This window comes from Myxine glutinosa, chromosome 6 (genome assembly GCF_964187855.1).
Source record: "Myxine glutinosa chromosome 6, kmMyxGlut1.1, whole genome shotgun sequence".
Classification (NCBI taxonomy): Eukaryota; Metazoa; Chordata; class Myxini; order Myxiniformes; family Myxinidae; genus Myxine; species Myxine glutinosa.
This window is the reverse complement of record NC_136266.1, coordinates 61,295,754-61,313,124: the sequence shown is the minus strand read 5'-3', so window position 1 is coordinate 61,313,124 and position 17,371 is coordinate 61,295,754. Positions and strand designations below refer to the sequence as shown.

Genomic DNA, 17,371 nt, shown 5'->3' with positions numbered 1-17,371 from the left:
CACCTGTCGGTGATTGCTCAAACTACATGTTTTTAGATGTGCAGGTGTTCTTGCACATTTTTTTTTTAGACTGTGTTGGGTAAGGTGTTCTATGACCTCTCCAGTTTATATTAAGTTTAATATTAAGTTTATGTATTAGGTTTATTTAAGATTTCAGATAGTTTCGATATAAGAAAGCACAGCATGATTGCAAACCTTGACTTAGTCACAAACCTCCTTCAGCTGAAGAGTTCTTCACACTAGCCAATTACAGGTTTTTAAACAATGATGTAGGGATGGATCTTGAATATTATTGTGCTGTTGGCATCTTTTTTTCCTTTTTAATGCTTTTTCCTTGTATACATATTATCTGCAATGGTCATTCTCATGTGTATGAACAAAATCGTCTTATCCCCACCAACGTGGATATCTATACTCATGTCTTTGTCCTGTACTAGATTATGTTTGTGCAAACTTCACGATGAGCTTTAAGTTAGGTCAATGTTAAAAACCACTCCCATACATACATACGTCACCAAAACCACCCAACCACTTGTTTGTGCGATGTTAGATCAAAAGTGGAATTTTACTTCTGATATTTATTCGGATCTTCGTACTCTTACACTATTTATCGGCAGGTGTTGACTGTCGGTGCCTTTTTGTTTTTCGTCCAAATCTTTACGCCATGTGAGTGTAGTTAAAAGCAGTCACTGTGCGGTGGACAGCTTTTAATCTATTTTCCTTATAAATTCTTCGATGAAGTTAACAAAGAAAAAAATTTGTGGGTGCAATTTTCTCCACATAATAGGACTTTATGAAGTGGATATTGTGTGCAAGAGAAGAACGGAAGCAGATCTTTCGCGCCCTCTCACTCTCAGGTTTTCTTCTGGCGCCATTTTCTGTTTTGTGTTGAAGTTGAACGTGGTCGATTTGATTGCTTCCTTTCATCGCGAAATCAAACAAAATGGCAGAATATATTCGCGTTGCGGATGATGAGAACGAGGAGCCAATGGAGATCCCTTCTGAAGAAGATGGTACGGTGCTTTTGTCAACGGTCACAGCGCAGTTTCCTGGCGCCTGTGGCCTAAAGTACCGAAACCCAGACACGCAGACCATGCGCGGGGTTCGCCTTGTGGAGGGAGTGCTCCACCCGCCCGAACCCGGCTGGGGAAACATCATGTACATTGTCAGTTACCCGAAAGGTGCGTTTAAGTTTATAGATCATCCCACTAACACAAATAATGAAATATCGCTCTATGTAATTGTATGCATCCGGTGTTGTTTTCGGAATATATTAAATGCAAACTTTATTTAAAAAATTCCCTTTATATAATATACATGTATTAATTATATATACATACACACGTGCAGTATAATGTATATGCAAGCAACTTTGATACAAGAGGACAATTGGCCGATCATGCCGACGCTGTAGCAACACTGAATAATTGATTAGGCCTATTATTATTATTAGGCCCCATAAAAAAAGTATTATCTTATCACTCCATCCAGGCTGGAGAAGTGATGAGGGAGGGCTCAGGGCGGTTTTTTTTTTTTGGGGGGGGGTTTCCACACAAAGGATCGAACAGTCATTGTGGTAACTGCGCATGCGCATAAAGTAAAAACTATCGATCCGATGACTTCCGGAGCGCGAAAGGAATCGTTCGTTGTTATTCGGAAGGGATCGTCCGCTTTTCGAGCAAAAAAAACACCGAAAAGACGAAAGAAAAAATAAATAAATAAATCGGAATTCCACCAAAAGCGATGCGCACGAGGGTGATAGTGATACTGATAAGCTAATGCTTTTTGTTATGGGGCCTTATCAGAGAACCCACCCGACGGGCGATCTTGTTCCAAGCGTGCAACACATTTTTCTGCCGACACTACTTTGACTTGGATTTATTCTTGATTTTATTTGGTAATATTGCTCTTGCTGATTTCTGTTCAATGTAGGTGTCCTTGGGCTTGGTTTTTGAGGCCTCAATTTTCCAGAAAGAAAAAAAAAAATCAACCGTCACCCTAGCTAACGTCCCCCTAGCGAACAATGACTGCCACATCCTCTTCCTTTCCCGCCCCTCCACCATCCCTTCACAATCCCCTATCAACCGTCACCCTAGCTAACGTCACCCTAGCGAACAATGACTACCACATCCTCTTCCTTTCCCGCCCCTCCACCATCCCTTCACAATCCCCTATCAACCGTCACCCTAACTAACAATACCACACCCTCCTCTTTTCCCTCCCCTCACAATCCCCTATCAACCGTCACCCTCGCTAACAATACCACACCCTCCTCTTTTCCCTCCCCTCACAATCCCCGATCAACCGTCACCCTCGCGAACAATACCACACCCTCCTCTTTTTCCTCCCCTCACAATCCCCGATCGGATCAACCGTCACCCTCGCGAACAATACCACACCCTCTTTTCCCTCCCCTCACAATCCCCTATCAACCGTCACCCTCGCTAACAATACCACACCCTCCTCTTTTCCCTCCCCTCACAATCCCCTATCAACCGTCACCTTCGCTGACGATACCACACCCTCCTCTTTTCCCTCCCCTCACAATCCCCGATCAACCGTCGCCCTCGCTAACAATACCACACCCTCCTCTTTTCCCTCCCCTCACAATCCCCTATCAACCGTCACCCTCGCTAACAATACCACATCCTCCTCTTTTCCCTCCCCTCACAATCCCCTATCAACCGTCACCCTCGCTAACAATACCACACCCTCCTCTTTTCCCTCCCCTCACAATCCCCTATCAACCGTCACCCTCGCTAACGATACCACACCCTCCTCTTTTCCCTCCCCTCACAATCCCCGATCAACCGTCACCCTCGCTAACAATACCACACCCTCCTCTTTTCCCATCTTCTCACAATCCCCTATCAACCGTCACCCTCGCTAACGATACCACACCCTCCTCTTTTCCCTCCCCTCACAATCCCCTCACAATCGTCACCCTCGCGAACAATACCACACCCTCCTCTTTTCCCTCCCCTCACAATCCCCTATCAACCGTCACCCTTGCTAACAATACCACACCCTCTTTTCCCTCTTCTCACAATCCCCTATCAATCGTCACCCTCGCTAACGATACCATACCCTCCTCTTTTCCCTCCCCTCACAATCCCCGATCAACCGTCATCCTCGCGAACAATACCACATCCTCCTCTTTTCCCTCCCCTCACAATCCCCTATCAACCGTCACCCTCGCTAACGATACCACACCCTCCTCTTTTCCCTCCCCACACAATCCCCGATCAACCGTCACCCTCGCTAACAATACCACACCCTTCTCTTTTCCCTCCCCTCACAATCCCCTATCAACCGTCACCCTCGCTAACGATACCACACCCTCCTCTTTTCCCTCCCCACACAATCCCCGATCAACCGTCACCCTCGCTAACAATACCACACCCTCCTCTTTTCCCTCCCCTCACAATCCCCTATCAACCGTCACCCTCGCTAACAATACCACACCCTCCTCTTTTCCCTCCCCTCACAATCCCCTATCAACCGTCACCCTCGCTAACAATACCACACCCTCCTCTTTTCCCACCCCTCCACCATCCCTTCACAATCCCCTATCAACCGTCACCCTCACTAACAATACCACACCCTTCTCTTTTCCCGCCCCTCACAATCCCCTATCAACCACCACCCTAGCTAATAATACCCATGACCGCCCCACCCTCCTTACCCCACTCCACCATCCCCTCACGATCCCCTATCAACCGTCACCCTAGCTAACAATACCACATCCTCCTCTTTTCCCGCCCCTCCACCATCCCCTCACAATCCCCTATCAACCGTCACCCTAGCTAACAATACCACACCCTCCTCTTTTCCCACCCCTCCACCATCCCTTCACAATCCCCTATCAACCGTCGCCCTAGCTAACAATACCACACCCTCCTCTTTTCCCGCTCCTCCACCATCCCCTCAATCCCCGATCAACCATCATCCTAGCTAATAATACCCATGACCGCCCCACACTCCTTACCCCACTCCACCATCCCCTCACAATCCCCTATCAACCGTCACCCCAGCTAACAATACCACACCCTCCTCTTTTCCCGCCCCTCCACCACCCCTCACAATCCCCTATTAACCCTCACCCAAGCTAACAATACCCCACGACAACCCCACACACTCTCTCCACCCCCCCCCACCCACCCACCTCCCCCCTTCATCATCTACAATCAGTATCGGAATCAGAGCTCGCAATGCGACGTTTCTCGATGTACAGTCGCCGGCAGGATAACGGCGTGTTCACAATGTGACATCACTGGCAATCTCAAAAATCGACAGTCTCGGGTTTTTTTCGGCACTTTGTGATTGACAAATAAATATAAAAATTCCCTTCAAATTAGACCATGATTAATGATTGCCAATGGTTTTTCAGACCAATAAATCGTGCTTTTTTCCCCTTTAAGGGTATTTTGGGTCTTGGTGGTCTTTTGGGTCTTGATGATCTTTTGGGTCTTGATGGTCTTTTGGGTCTTGATGGTCTTTTGGGTCTTGATGGTCTTTTGGGTCTTGATGGTCTTTTGGGTCTTGATGGTCTTTTGGGTCTTCATGGTCTTTTGGGTCTTGATGGTCTTTTGGGTCTTGATGGTCTTTTGGGTATTGATGGTCTTTGGGGTCTTTTCGGTCTTTTAGGTATTTGGGGGTCTTTTAGGTCTTTGGGGTCTTTTAGGTATTTTGGGGTCTTTTCGGTCTTTGGGGTCTTTTCGGTCTTTGGGGTCTTTTCGGTCTTTGGGGTCTTTTCGGGCTTTGGGGTCTTTTCGGGCTTTGGGGTATTTTCGGGCTTTGGGGTCTTTTCAGGCTTTGGGGTCTTTTCTGGATTTGGGGTCTTTTCGGGCTTTGGGGTCTTTTCGGTCTTTGGGGTCTTTTAGGTCTTTGGGGTCTTTTAGGTCTTTGGGGTCTTTTAGGTATTTGGGGTCTTTTAGGTATTTGGGGTCTTTTAGGTATTTGGGGTCTTTTAGGTCTTTGGGGGTATTTTAGGTCTTTGGGGTCTTTTAGGTCTTTGGGGTCTTTTAGGTCTTTGGGGTCTTTTAGGTCTTTGGGGTGTTTTAGGTCTTCGGTGTGTTTTAGGTCTTTTGGGTCTATGGGGTATTTTTGGTCTTTTGGGTCTTTGCGGTATTTTGGGACTTTGGGGTCCATTGGGTCTTTTGGGTCCTCTGGGTCTTTGGAGTATTTTGGGCCTTCAGTATCTTTTTGGGTACTCTGGGTCTTTGTGGTCTTTAAGGGTATTTGAGGTATTTTGGGTCTTCGGGGTATTTTAGGTCTTTAAGTGTTCAACCCCGAAACCCCCCTGAAACATATTCAACCCTGAAAAGTCTTTTAGGTCTTTGTGGTCCATTGGGTCTTTGGGGTATTTAGGGTCCATGGGTTATTTAGGGTCCTCGGGGTCTTTTGGGTCCTCTGGGTCTTCACGGTCTTGTAGGTCCTCTGGGTGTTGAGGGGGGGGGGGGGGGGGGGGGGGGTGGTCGGTCTCTTGGGTCATCTGGGTACTTTGGGTTAGGTATGTCAGGTTACTTTTGTGGGAGGAGTCAGGTCAGCTGTCCAACCAATGGGTGAAGAGCGGACATACAGACACATACATACATACATACGAACACTTCATTTATATGTATAGAACTAGCTGAATGCACCCGGCGTTGCCCGGGTTCTTTTTGAATGAATTTAATCTTCTGTACATAGGTCTGACGCGAGCCCAGTATCAGTTAGTGCTCAACGATTCCTTGTTCTTTCTTCTGTCGGGCCCCGCGAGAGAGAATTTTGAAAGCATGTGTGGCAATCAGTCAGATATTCCGATAAAGTGCATAAGAAGTACTTCCAGAGGATTTTGGAAGAAGAAGAAGAATATTTATTGCGAAATGGGCCCAGCCCGGCCGAGGCGGCCTCGCCACCGAGCCTAAAACCTTCCCGGGGCCCGTCCCGACATTTTTTGTTTCAGACGTTTCCTCTTATCTTTCACCGTTCAGGAGATTAGCGCGTGCAGACAAACAAAAACTTTCTTTTATATATATATATAGAAGAAGAAGATAGATAGAAGATAGATTATCTGCTTGAGTTCAGTGGAGGGGTGGGGGCAGGAGCAGGGTGTTATTTAATGGGGGGGGGGGGGGGTGGAAGGGACATGGTGTTATTGGCATGTGAGGTGGTGATGGGTAGCAAGGGGTCATTTACCCAGTTTGGGCAGGGGGCTGGGGGAGGTGGTGCTGGGTGGATGAAGGCGGTTGTACGGTGAGACATTAACAAATGCCGACAGCATACTCACCCCTTGACGAGACTCCTCTCCCACACATTGCATTCACTACACGTGTACACTGTACAATCACCCATCCATACCAAAACTACCCACCAGTCCCACCAATATCAATGTACCCTTCTATCCGCAATGATTCTAGGTGCCCAATTCAAGTTTAAACCTATTTACTGTTTATGCTTATCTTTCCAGGGATACCAGTACCAGTTCACTGGTAATTCCCTGTTTGTCGTTAAAGGCGGCAAAAAGGGTTGGCGTCAGGAAGGGCATCCGGCCGTAAAACATTGCTTCAAAAAGGGGACCAAAAAAAAACAACAACAACCACGGTTCCCGAAAAAGGCCAACCCCCGCTTGCGGGGAAAAATGGCCTCTAAAGGTGGTTTTATCTTTCCAGGGAGAGCATTATATTTATATGCATTAACTACTTCCTGAATGAAAGAACAGTCCCTGCCTTACTACTGTCATTCATATCACGACCATGGATCGGATCGCTCCACGGTGCTACAGAGGCACAGGCTTTTTTAACCGAGGATAATGACTCGGCTGAACTAGAGTTGATCATAGTTGAGTTGTTGAACTAGAGTTGTTAATCTTGTTGATTTAGATCTAGAGTCGTTGATCAACTAGAGTTGTTGTTGATCTCGTTGATTTAGATCTGGAGTTGTTGATCAACCAGAGTTCTTCAGTTGAAAAAAAAAATTTTTTGTAGAAATTTATTTGTAATAATATTTACTTGTAATGTAAAAAGTTCCAAGTGGTCTAAATGTTCAAGGGTCGAAGCTATTATAATGGGTCTGTTTTAAAAGCGTTTTACACGTCTTTAGGGTATTAATGGTCTTCAGGGTATTTTGGGTCTTTGGGTTATTTTGGGTCCTATGGGTCATTTGGGTTTAAGGGGTCTTCGACGAGATTGCCAAAAAGAATTATAACATAAAGAAACGCTGGTTTATGTCAACTAGAAATGACTGTTCCCTCCGGGACCACACGCACACATGAACGTCAAAAATTATCAACTTATCGTTGTGCCGGGGAGTGGGGGGGGGGGGGGGATGAGGGGTGGCGGTGAGGGATGCTGTTTTACACATGATTTGACCTTGTGCAGCCGCAGCACATATTCATATTTGGCAGAGATAGGCCAAATCATTGGAGTCTGGAAGCGAATGGGGGGGGGGGGGGGGGGGGATGAGGGGTGGCGGTGAGGGATGCTGTTTTACACATGATTTGACCTTGTGCAGCCGCAGCACATATTCATATTTGGCAGAGATCGGCCAAATCATTGGAGTCTGGAAGCGAATAAATGATCGACACAATCAGACACAGTGTATTTTCATATGTACTTACTGCCACGGCGATGTACTTCCTGTGTAAGCGAGCGTACATGGACATTGTAATCAAGATCAACTTGGTTTAAAGCGCCATGAATCAGGTTTCCATGTTTTTATATAATTTCCATGCCCGCCCTGCGGTCCTTTGTCCACGTGCGCCATGAATCATTTTCTTATTCTCTACATTTGTAATCCTGATGGTAAAATTACACCATCTGGGGATGCCGTGGATGATTTTAGGTGTGGAGACTCAAGGAAAAATTTAATTTAATTTTATTATTATTATTGTTATTTTTTTAGAAATCCGCTTTTCCTGGGCTCTCTAGATATTTAGATGGGATTTTATTCAGTATTGATTTTTTGGTGCCAGCAACCGAGAAATATTCACAGCGAGCTTTGTCCAAAGCAACTGCAATTCACGTGAGCGGACCATCGGCTTTGTTCACATTCCAGATATGACTATATTCCGTGTGCATCTAATTGAATTTTTTCCCTTCTCCCCCCCCCCCCCCCCCCCCGTACTTTTTGCAATTTTGCTGTGGAAATAAGTCTGTGGAGAATCGCAAATGCTAATTTTATTTTTTCCGTTGCAAATTCACCAACAAATGCTTTTCTTTCCATTGATAACACGAAATTGAACTTTTTTTTTTTAAACGGAATTTAGGTTTTTAGGAAATGGAAAAATCGCTGCCTCTACGTGCCATGAAAAAATTTCGCACGTTTATAGTTCCAGGGCTTCGTCTGCGATTTGTTGTGACCAGAGCGTTCACAAAGCAAAAAATAAAAAAAATCTCCAATTGTTTTGTCTCTTCGAGCCAATTTACTATTTCTCCTCAATTGATCAATTACAGGCCAACATTGTATCGAAGCGAAATGAATTAAATTGTCCCCCGTCGCACCGCGGAGCGAAAGGGGGACTATGGTTTTCCCGTGCGTGCGTGCGTGCGTGTGTAAGCAAAGGACCGAATTCTAATTTGGTGTGTGGGTGCAACCCACGTCAAAATCCAAGATAGCCGCCACCATAAATATGTCTGAAGCTTGTGAGCGAAATATCTTGAAAAATAAACGAACTACTAAATTCTAATCTGGTGTGTGGGTGTATCTACGCATAAGGAAGAACGCCATTGAAAATTGGGTCGCCACGTCAAAATCCAAGATGGCCGCCGCCATGTACGTCTGAACCTTGTGAGTGGAATATCTTGAAAAATAACCGAAGTACCAACTTCTAATCTGGTGTGTGGGTGTATCTAGGCATAAGGAAGAACGCTATTGAAATTGGGTCGCCACATCAAAATCCAAGATGGCCACCACCATATATATATGTCTGAACCTTGTGAGCGAAATATCTTGAAAAATAAACGAACTACTAACTTCTAATCTGGTGTGTGGGTGTATCTACACATAAGGGAGAACGCTATTGAAAATTGGGTCACCACGTCAAAATCCAAGATGGCCACCTTGCGTCTTCCACTTTGTCAACTCGCATCACTTCACCGACTGGGGACCTAGGCGTAACGCTTGTTTATTATGATTTTCGCTCATTCTTGAAGATAATCTTCAGAACTGCTGAACCGATCTATCTGAAATTTTATTTAAATCCTCAGTGGACCTGTGTCCTCAGTTTGTGAAAAAGTACATCTGTGAAAGACTATGGCCCGCACAGACAAATCAAATTTGACCATTTTGTTTTTATCAAAATGTCGAAGTTGATGGCTTAGCAGGAGAGTTGTTATATTTAGGTTTTAATCTCTCATGTTTGAGTTAGCTACCCAAGATCCGTCTATTTCAGGTAGTGACAATTCTCTTCATGAAAACCAGACATCATACAAGTGGGTGATTATCATACTGAATTTATCATATTGTTTTTGTGTGTTTGACCTCTATGCGCTCCTCAACCCCTGGATAGGATGAGTCAAAAGCTGGTGTTTTTACTCGAGGGGTGGAGGGGAAGTTTTTGGGGGTATTTTATTTTTAAGTCCCAAGGATTCCAGCTGGGTGAAGAACCCCAATTTCCTCTTGATGTATAGTATACTTCAACCTGGTGGAAGCTGATTCTAAAAGTCATACTAAAATGCAAAATATACTTCATAAAAGTGGGGGATGGTTCTTTGCTAATGCTATGCATCTCATGGTTCTATAAACTCGAGGTGTTGCAGCTTGGAAGCCTTGACAGTTTGTTGCAATTCTAGTTTCAATGTGTTACTTCTCGACTAGTGCTGTTTGTAAATACACTTGAGATTTCCGGGTGAATGGATGTGATCTATATTGATGCATTTGTTGCTGTTGGACAGACAACAAACGCAAGATGGATGAATCTGACATCTCAAATGTGATAAAGATAAAGCGATCAGTGCAGAAGACATCTGATCTTATTGTGTTGGGGCTGCCATGGAAAGCTACAGAGCAGGACTTGCGTGACTATTTTGGTGCCTATGGGGAAGTTCTCATGGTTCAGGTACGGTACAGGCTTTATTGTTGATAATTTGCAATGTGGTATTTATTTCATCCCGTTTTGCTTCTTCCACTTGTGTAATAATTTACTTTGAATCACAGTTTGGCATTTTAAAGAGTGAACATGTTTTGTAATATGAGTCGAAGCACCAATATGAGACATTAAATGCTTGCAGGTGAAGCGAGATGTAAAAACTGGAAACTCTAAGGGCTTTGGTTTTGTCCGATTTGGTGACTATGAGTCCCAAATGAAAGCCCTGTCTCAACGGCACATGATAGATGGTCGGTGGTGTGACTGCAAACTTCCTAATTCCAGGGTGAGCAAACAACAACACTTTCCATCACTCTTTCCTCTTTGAGCTTTGTGCCTATCCTCTTGTGTTGAGCCTTGCATCCACCTTTTTCTTTTGTTGTTGTTTTTGAGCCTTGCATCCATCCTTTAACTTTTGATCCTTGCATTCATCTAATTTTTGAGCCTTGCGCCCGTCATCTAATTTTTGAGCCTTGCGCCCGTCATCTAATTTTGAGGCTTGCGCCCGTCATCTAATTTTTGAGCCTTGCGCCCGTCATCTAATTTTTGAGCCTTGCGCCCGTCATCTAATTTTTGAGCCTTGCGCACGTCATCTAATTTTTGAGCCTTGCGCCAGTCATCTAATTGTTGAGCCCCGCGCCAGTCATCTAATTTTTGAGCCTTGCACCCATCATCTATTTTTTGAGCCTTGCGCCCATCTCTAATTTTTGGTCCTTGCGCCCATCATCTAATTTTTGAGCCTTGCGTCCGTCATGTAATTTTTGAGCCTTGCGTCCGTCATGTAATTTTTGGACCTTGCGTCCATCATGTAATTTCTGAGCCTTGCATCCGTCATGTAATTTTTGAGCCTTGCGCCCGTCATGTAATTTTTGAGCCTTGCGCCTGTCATTTAATTTTTGAGCCTTGCGCCCGTCATGTAATTTTTGAGCCTTTCGCCCGTCATGTAATGTTTGAGCCTTGCGCCCGCCATCTAATTTTTGAGCCTTGTGCCCGCCATCTAATTTTTGAGCCTTGCGCCCGTCGTGTAATTTTTGAGCCTTGCGCCCATCATGTAATTTTTGAGCCTTGCGCCCGTCAGGTAATTTTTGAGCCTTGCGCCCGTCATGTAATTTTTGAGCCTTGCACCCGTCGTGTAATTTTTGAGCCTTGCGCCCGTCATGTAATTTTTGAGCCTTGCGCCCGTCATGTAATTTTTGAGCCTTGCCCCCGTCATGTAATTTTTGAGCCTTGCCCCCGTCATGTAATTTTTGAGCCTTGCGCCCGTCATGTAATTTTTGAGCCTTGCGCCCATCGTGTAATTTTTGAGCCTTGCGCCTGTCTTGTAATTTTTGAGCGTTGCGCCTGTCATGTAATTTTTGAGCCTTGCGCCTGCTCTCCTGTCCTGGGCCCGCTCGCTCCTGCCCTGCGGTCCTGGTGCTGGGCCCGCTCGCTCCCGCCCTGCGGTCCTGGTGCTGGGCCCGCTCGCTCCCGCGGTCCTGGTGCTGGGCCCGCTCGCGCAAGCCCTGCGGTCCCGGGCCCGCCCGCGCAAGCCCTGCGGTCCCGGGCCCGCCCGCGCAAGCCCTGCGGTCCCGGGCCCGCCCGCGCAAGCCCTGCGGTCCCGGGCCCGCCCGCGCAAGCCCTGCGGTCCCGGGCCCGCCCGCGCAAGCCCTGCGGTCCCGGGCCCGCCCGCGCAAGCCCTGCGGTCCCGGGCCCGCCCGCGCAAGCCCTGCGGTCCTGGTCCTGGGCCCGCTCGCGCAAGCCCTGCGGTCCTGGTCCTGGGCCCGCTCGCGCAAGCCCTGAGGTCCTGGGCCCGCTCGCGCAAGCCCTGAGGTCCTGGGCCCGCTCGCGCAAGCCCTGAGGTCCTGGGCCCGCTCGCGCAAGCCCTGCGGTCCTGGTCCTGGGCCCGCTCGCGCAAGCCCTGCGGTCCTGGGCCCGCTCGCGCAAGCCCTGCGGTCCTGGTCCTGGGCCCGCTCGCGCAAGCCCTGCGGTCCTGGTCCTGGGCCCGCTCGCGCAAGCCCTGCGGTCCTGGTCCTGGGCCCGCTCGCGCAAGCCCTGCGGTCCTGGTCCTGGGCCCGCTCGCGCAAGCCCTGCGGTCCTGGTCCTGGTCCTGGGCCCGCTCGCGCAAGCCCTGCGGTCCTGGTCCTGGGCCCGCTCGCGCAAGCCCTGCGGTCCTGGGCCCGCTCGCGCAAGCCCTGCGGTTCTGGTCCTGGGCCCGCTCGCGCAAGCCCTGCAGTCCTGGTCCTGGGCCCGCTCGCGCAAGCCCTGCGGTCCTGGGCCCGCTCGCGCAAGCCCTGCGGTCCTGGTCCTGGGCCCGCTCGCGCAAGCCCTGCGGTCCTGGGCCCGCTCGCGCAAGCCCTGCGGTCCTGGGCCCGCTCGCGCAAGCCCTGCGGTCCTGGTCCTGGGCCCGCTCGCGCAAGCCCTGCGGTCCTGGTCCTGGGCCCGCTCGCGCAAGCCCTGCGGTCCTGGTCCTGGGCCCGCTCGCGCAAGCCCTGCGGTCCTGGTCCCGGGCCCGCTCGCGCAAGCCCTGCGGTCCTGGTCCCGGGCCCCGCTCGCGCAAGCCCTGCGGTCCTGGTCCCGGGCCCGCTCGCGCAAGCCCTGCGGTCCTGGTCCCGGGCCCGCTCGCGCAAGCCCTGCGGTCCTGGTCCCGGGCCCGCTCGCGCAAGCCCTGCGGTCCTGGTCCTGGGCCCGCTCGCGCAAGCCCTGCGGTCCTGGTCCTGGGCCCGCTCGCGCAAGCCCTGCGGTCCTGGTCCTGGGCCCGCTCGCGCAAGCCCTGCGGTCCTGGTCCTGGGCCCGCTCGCGCAAGCCCTGCGGTCCTGGTCCTGGGCCCGCTCGCGCAAGCCCTGCGGTCCTGGTCCTGGGCCCGCTCGCGCAAGCCCTGCGGTCCTGGTCCTGGGCCCGCTCGCGCAAGCCCTGCGGTCCTGGTCCTGGGCCCGCTCGCGCAAGCCCTGCGGTCCTGGTCCTGGGCCCGCTCGCGCAAGCCCTGCGGTCCTGGTCCCGGGCCCGCTCGCGCAAGCCCTGCGGTCCTGGTCCCGGGCCCGCTCGCGCAAGCCCTGCGGTCCTGGTCCCGGGCCCGCTCGCGCAAGCCCTGCGGTCCTGGTCCCGGGCCCGCTCGCGCAAGCCCTGCGGTCCTGGTCCCGGGCCCGCTCGCGCAAGCCCTGCGGTCCTGGTCCCGGGCCCGCTCGCGCAAGCCCTGCGGTCCTGGTCCTGGGCCCGCTCGCGCAAGCCCTGCGGTCCTGGTCCTGGGCCCGCTCGCGCAAGCCCTGCGGTCCTGGTCCTGGGCCCGCTCGCGCAAGCCCTGCGGTCCTGGTCCTGGGCCCGCTCGCGCAAGCCCTGCGGTCCTGGTCCTGGGCCCGCTCGCGCAAGCCCTGCGGTCCTGGGCCCGCTCGCGCAAGCCCTGCGGTCCTGGTCCTGGTCCTGGGCCCGCTCGCGCAAGCCCTGCGGTCCTGGTCCTGGTCCTGGGCCCGCTCGCGCAAGCCCTGCGGTCCTGGTCCTGGTCCTGGGCCCGCTCGCGCAAGCCCTGCGGTCCTGGTCCTGGTCCTGGGCCCGCTCGCGCAAGCCCTGCGGTCCTGGTCCTGGTCCTGGGCCCGCTCGCGCAAGCCCTGCGGTCCTGGTCCTGGTCCTGGGCCCGCTCGCGCAAGCCCTGCGGTCCTGGTCCTGGGCCCGCTCGCGCAAGCCCTGCGGTCCTGGTCCTGGGCCCGCTCGCGCAAGCCCTGCGGTCCTGGTCCTGGGCCCGCTCGCGCAAGCCCTGCGGTCCTGGGCCCGCTCGCGCAAGCCCTGCGGTCCTGGTCCTGGGCCCGCTCGCGCAAGCCCTGCGGTCCTGGTCCTGGGCCCGCTCGCGCAAGCCCTGCGGTCCTGGTCCTGGGCCCGCTCGCGCAAGCCCTGCGGTCCTGGTCCTGGGCCCGCTTGCGCAAGCCCTGCGGTCCTGGTCCTGGGCCCGCTCGCGCAAGCCCTGCGGTCCTGGTCCTGGGCCCGCTCGCGCAAGCCCTGCGGTCCTGGTCCTGGGCCCGCTCGCGCAAGCCCTGCGGTCCTGGTCCTGGGCCCGCTCGCGCAAGCCCTGCGGTCCTGGTCCTGGGCCCGCTCGCGCAAGCCCTGCGGTCCTGGTCCTGGGCCCGCTCGCGCAAGCCCTGCGGTCCTGGTCCTGGGGCCGCTCGCGCAAGCCCTGCGGTCCTGGTCCTGGGGCCGCTCGCGCAAGCCCTGCGGTCCTGGTCCTGGGCCCGCTCGCGCAAGCCCTGTGGTCCTGGGCCCGCTCGCGCAAGCCCTGCGGTCCTGGTCCTGGGCCCGCTCGCGCAAGCCCTGCGGTCCTGGTCCTGGGCCCGCTCGCGCAAGCCCTGCGGTCCTGGGCCCGCTCGCGCAAGCCCTGCGGTCCTGGTCCTGGGCCCGCTCGCGCAAGCCCTGCGGTCCTGGTCCTGGGCCCGCTCGCGCAAGCCCTGCGGTCCTGGTCCTGGGCCCGCTCGCGCAAGCCCTGCGGTCCTGGTCCTGGGCCCGCTCGCGCAAGCCCTGCGGTCCTGGTCCTGGGCCCGCTCGCGCAAGCCCTGCGGTCCTGGGCCTGGGCCCGCTCGCGCAAGCCCTGCGGTCCTGGTTCTGGGCCCGCTCGCGCAAGCCCTGCGGTCCTGGTCCTGGGCCCGCTCGCGCAAGCCCTGCGGTCCTGGTCCTGGGCCCGCTCGCGCAAGCCCTGCGGTCCTGGTCCTGGGCCCGCTCGCGCAAGCCCTGCGGTCCTGGTCCTGGGCCCGCTCGCGCAAGCCCTGCGGTCCTGGTCCTGGGCCCGCTCGCGCAAGCCCTGCGGTCCTGGTCCTGGGCCCGCTCGCGCAAGCCCTGCGGTCCTGGTCCTGGGCCCGCTCGCGCAAGCCCTGCGGTCCTGGTCCTGGGCCCGCTCGCGCAAGCCCTGCGGTCCTGGTCCTGGGCCCGCTCGCGCAAGCCCTGCGGTCCTGGTCCTGGGCCCGCTCGCGCAAGCCCTGCGGTCCTGGTCCTGGGCCCGCTCGCGCAAGCCCTGCGGTCCTGGTCCTGGGCCCGCTCGCGCAAGCCCTGCGGTCCTGGTCCTGGGCCCGCTCGCGCAAGCCCTGCGGTCCTGGTCCTGGGCCCGCTCGCGCAAGCCCTGCGGTCCTGGTCCTGGGCCCGCTCGCGCAAGCCCTGCGGTCCTGGTCCTGGGCCCGCTCGCGCAAGCCCTGCGGTCCTGGTCCTGGGCCCGCTCGCGCAAGCCCTGCGGTCCTGGTCCTGGGCCCGCTCGCGCAAGCCCTGCGGTCCTGGTCCTGGGCCCGCTCGCGCAAGCCCTGCGGTCCTGGTCCTGGGCCCGCTCGCGCAAGCCCTGCGGTCCTGGTCCTGGGCCCGCTCGCGCAAGCCCCGCGGTCCTGGTCCTGGGCCCGCTCGCGCAAGCCCCGCGGTCCTGGTCCTGGGCCCGCTCGCGCAAGCCCCGCGGTCCTGGTCCTGGGCCCGCTCGCGCAAGCCCCGCGGTCCTGGTCCTGGGCCCGCTCGCGCAAGCCCCGCGTTCCTGGTCCTGGGCCCGCTCGCGCAAGCCCCGCGGTCCTGGTCCGAGCGCGCCCGCCCTGCGGCCCTCGGCCCGAGCTCGCCTCTCCACTATTGCCCCCCCACCCCTTTCCCCACCCCATTTGCACTTCTCACCTGGTCCACACAGCCTCAACCCGTGTCCTCGCTTTTGAGCCCCGCAGTTTCCTGTCCAGCCCCTTTCAAGCATCCCCCTTTAAAAAAAAAAAAGGCTTTAATTATATCTTGCAAGTTTCTTTCAACTTCCCCTCCTATTCTAAATCTAACTTTTCACCATTTGTTTTTGTGATCCATTTTGCTCTCTTCTCTGTCCTGTTTCGATTTTGAACCAGCATTAGAAAGTTTTCAAGTGAGCAAGCGTGTGGCATTTGTGCATCTTAAGGCGTTTTGTAGATAGGGCATCAATGATCCCGTTCTTTGGGAAGATTTGGAGTGGAAAAACGTGTAAATAAAAGCCCAGTGCAGTCATTGTTATGATGAGGGCCAAATTATTAGTTTTTCCTTTTTCTTTTTAAATCTCGGTTGAACTCCAATTTTACTGTCCCTGTGTTTTAGTTTGGTTCCCCCATCTTTTCTATTGTACCCTAGCTTCCTGTGCATGAAATGGAGAATTTATTTCCATTGTTTGAGCTTAAACTAGCACCATAATACATCAAGATAATCAAAATCTAATTTGGAACACTTGCCGTATTTTAATTTTGTCTTGAATGCTTGCGCATTTTGTTTGAAATAATGATAAAAAGTAATTCAATAAACAATAAGTAATAAATAAATAAATCATGGTGATTTTTGTTTATTGGACAAATACAATTGGACAATTTTTATTTTGTTGCTCGTATTTCAATCGACCATTCTCATTTCAAGTTTGTTTTAATCGAGCACTTTTCATTTTGAACAAATTTTCAAAGTCCTTTGGGAAAGCAAGAAAGGGTAGGAAGAATAATTAAAAATAAGAGAAAATCAAACTGTAATGAGATCGGATCAGTCTGCCACTTTAAGGGGTTTCTTCACGATGGATGAGGCCCCAAGTTTTAAAAGCCTTCTTCAGGTCAGAAGCATGTCTGAGACATGCTTGATCGCCAAAAGTCTTCATCCTAGTACGAGTAACCCGTTGGATTGCCATTGTTGGGCCATCGTGTTAGTATCGCTTTCCTATCTTAAAAGTGAGGATTGCGTACATTTGTGTATTGCTCTTTATTTCTCTTGAAATTCTCTTTTCTACAATTTTTCTTTCCTTGTATCACAAAACCAATTCTTCCTTTCTCCAGTGTTGTTTTTGACTTGCTTTTATTTTGCTCATTTCATAGTATTGCATAAACTGTGGCTCTTTCAGTAGAGTGCATATTTTGTTTTGGCATGTTACAGTCGGTCTCATCCTCGAACCCAAGGGTTTTGGGCCTGAAGGCTGATGTTTTTAAGTCGGGCATTGATTTTGACTGTTATATTGGTGTGTGAAGGATTTTGGGGATCAAATTGACCTTAAACGCATTTTGAAAATGTTTGGAAAAGAGGGGTTGGCTGAGAGGAGGCTGGTGGGGAGTGTGTCAGGGTGTGGGTGGGGGAGAGATAGATGGAGAATGGAAGGGAATATGTACTGTATGGATGACACTCGTGATTATTCAAATTTGAGGGCAAGGCTTAGAGGGATGGAAGTGGGCAGTAAAAATGGATTGCTGTAGATAGATGAATTGTGGGTGTAGATTGGTTGATGATTTTGGTTGAGTGGTGTTGGGAGGGGGGGGGGGGGGGTCAGGAAAATATGTTTCGGAGGCATTTTCCAGCCTCGCGGATGTAAAGCTGGGGGCATGTAGCTGCGCCAGCCTGCAG

At 52.5% G+C, this 17,371-nt stretch overlaps 1 protein-coding gene across 5 annotated transcripts in view; it reads left to right on the top strand.

Annotated features, from left to right (window-relative positions):
- The first annotated feature begins 840 nt into the window (after positions 1 to 840).
- TARDBP (TAR DNA binding protein) overlaps positions 841 to 17,371 on the top strand; it is a 32,916-nt gene continuing 16,385 nt past the window's right edge. For all 5 annotated transcript variants that reach the window (XR_010984955.2, XR_010984954.2, XM_068120159.2 and 2 more), the window contains exons 1-3: positions 841 to 1,181; positions 9,876 to 10,039; positions 10,212 to 10,352. Coding sequence is in view for 3 of the 5 variants with exons in the window: in XM_068120159.2 (XP_067976260.1) it covers positions 944 to 1,181; positions 9,876 to 10,039; positions 10,212 to 10,352 (543 nt within the window). In the remaining 2 variants the exon portion in view is untranslated. The remainder of the gene's footprint in view (positions 1,182 to 9,875; positions 10,040 to 10,211; positions 10,353 to 17,371) is intronic.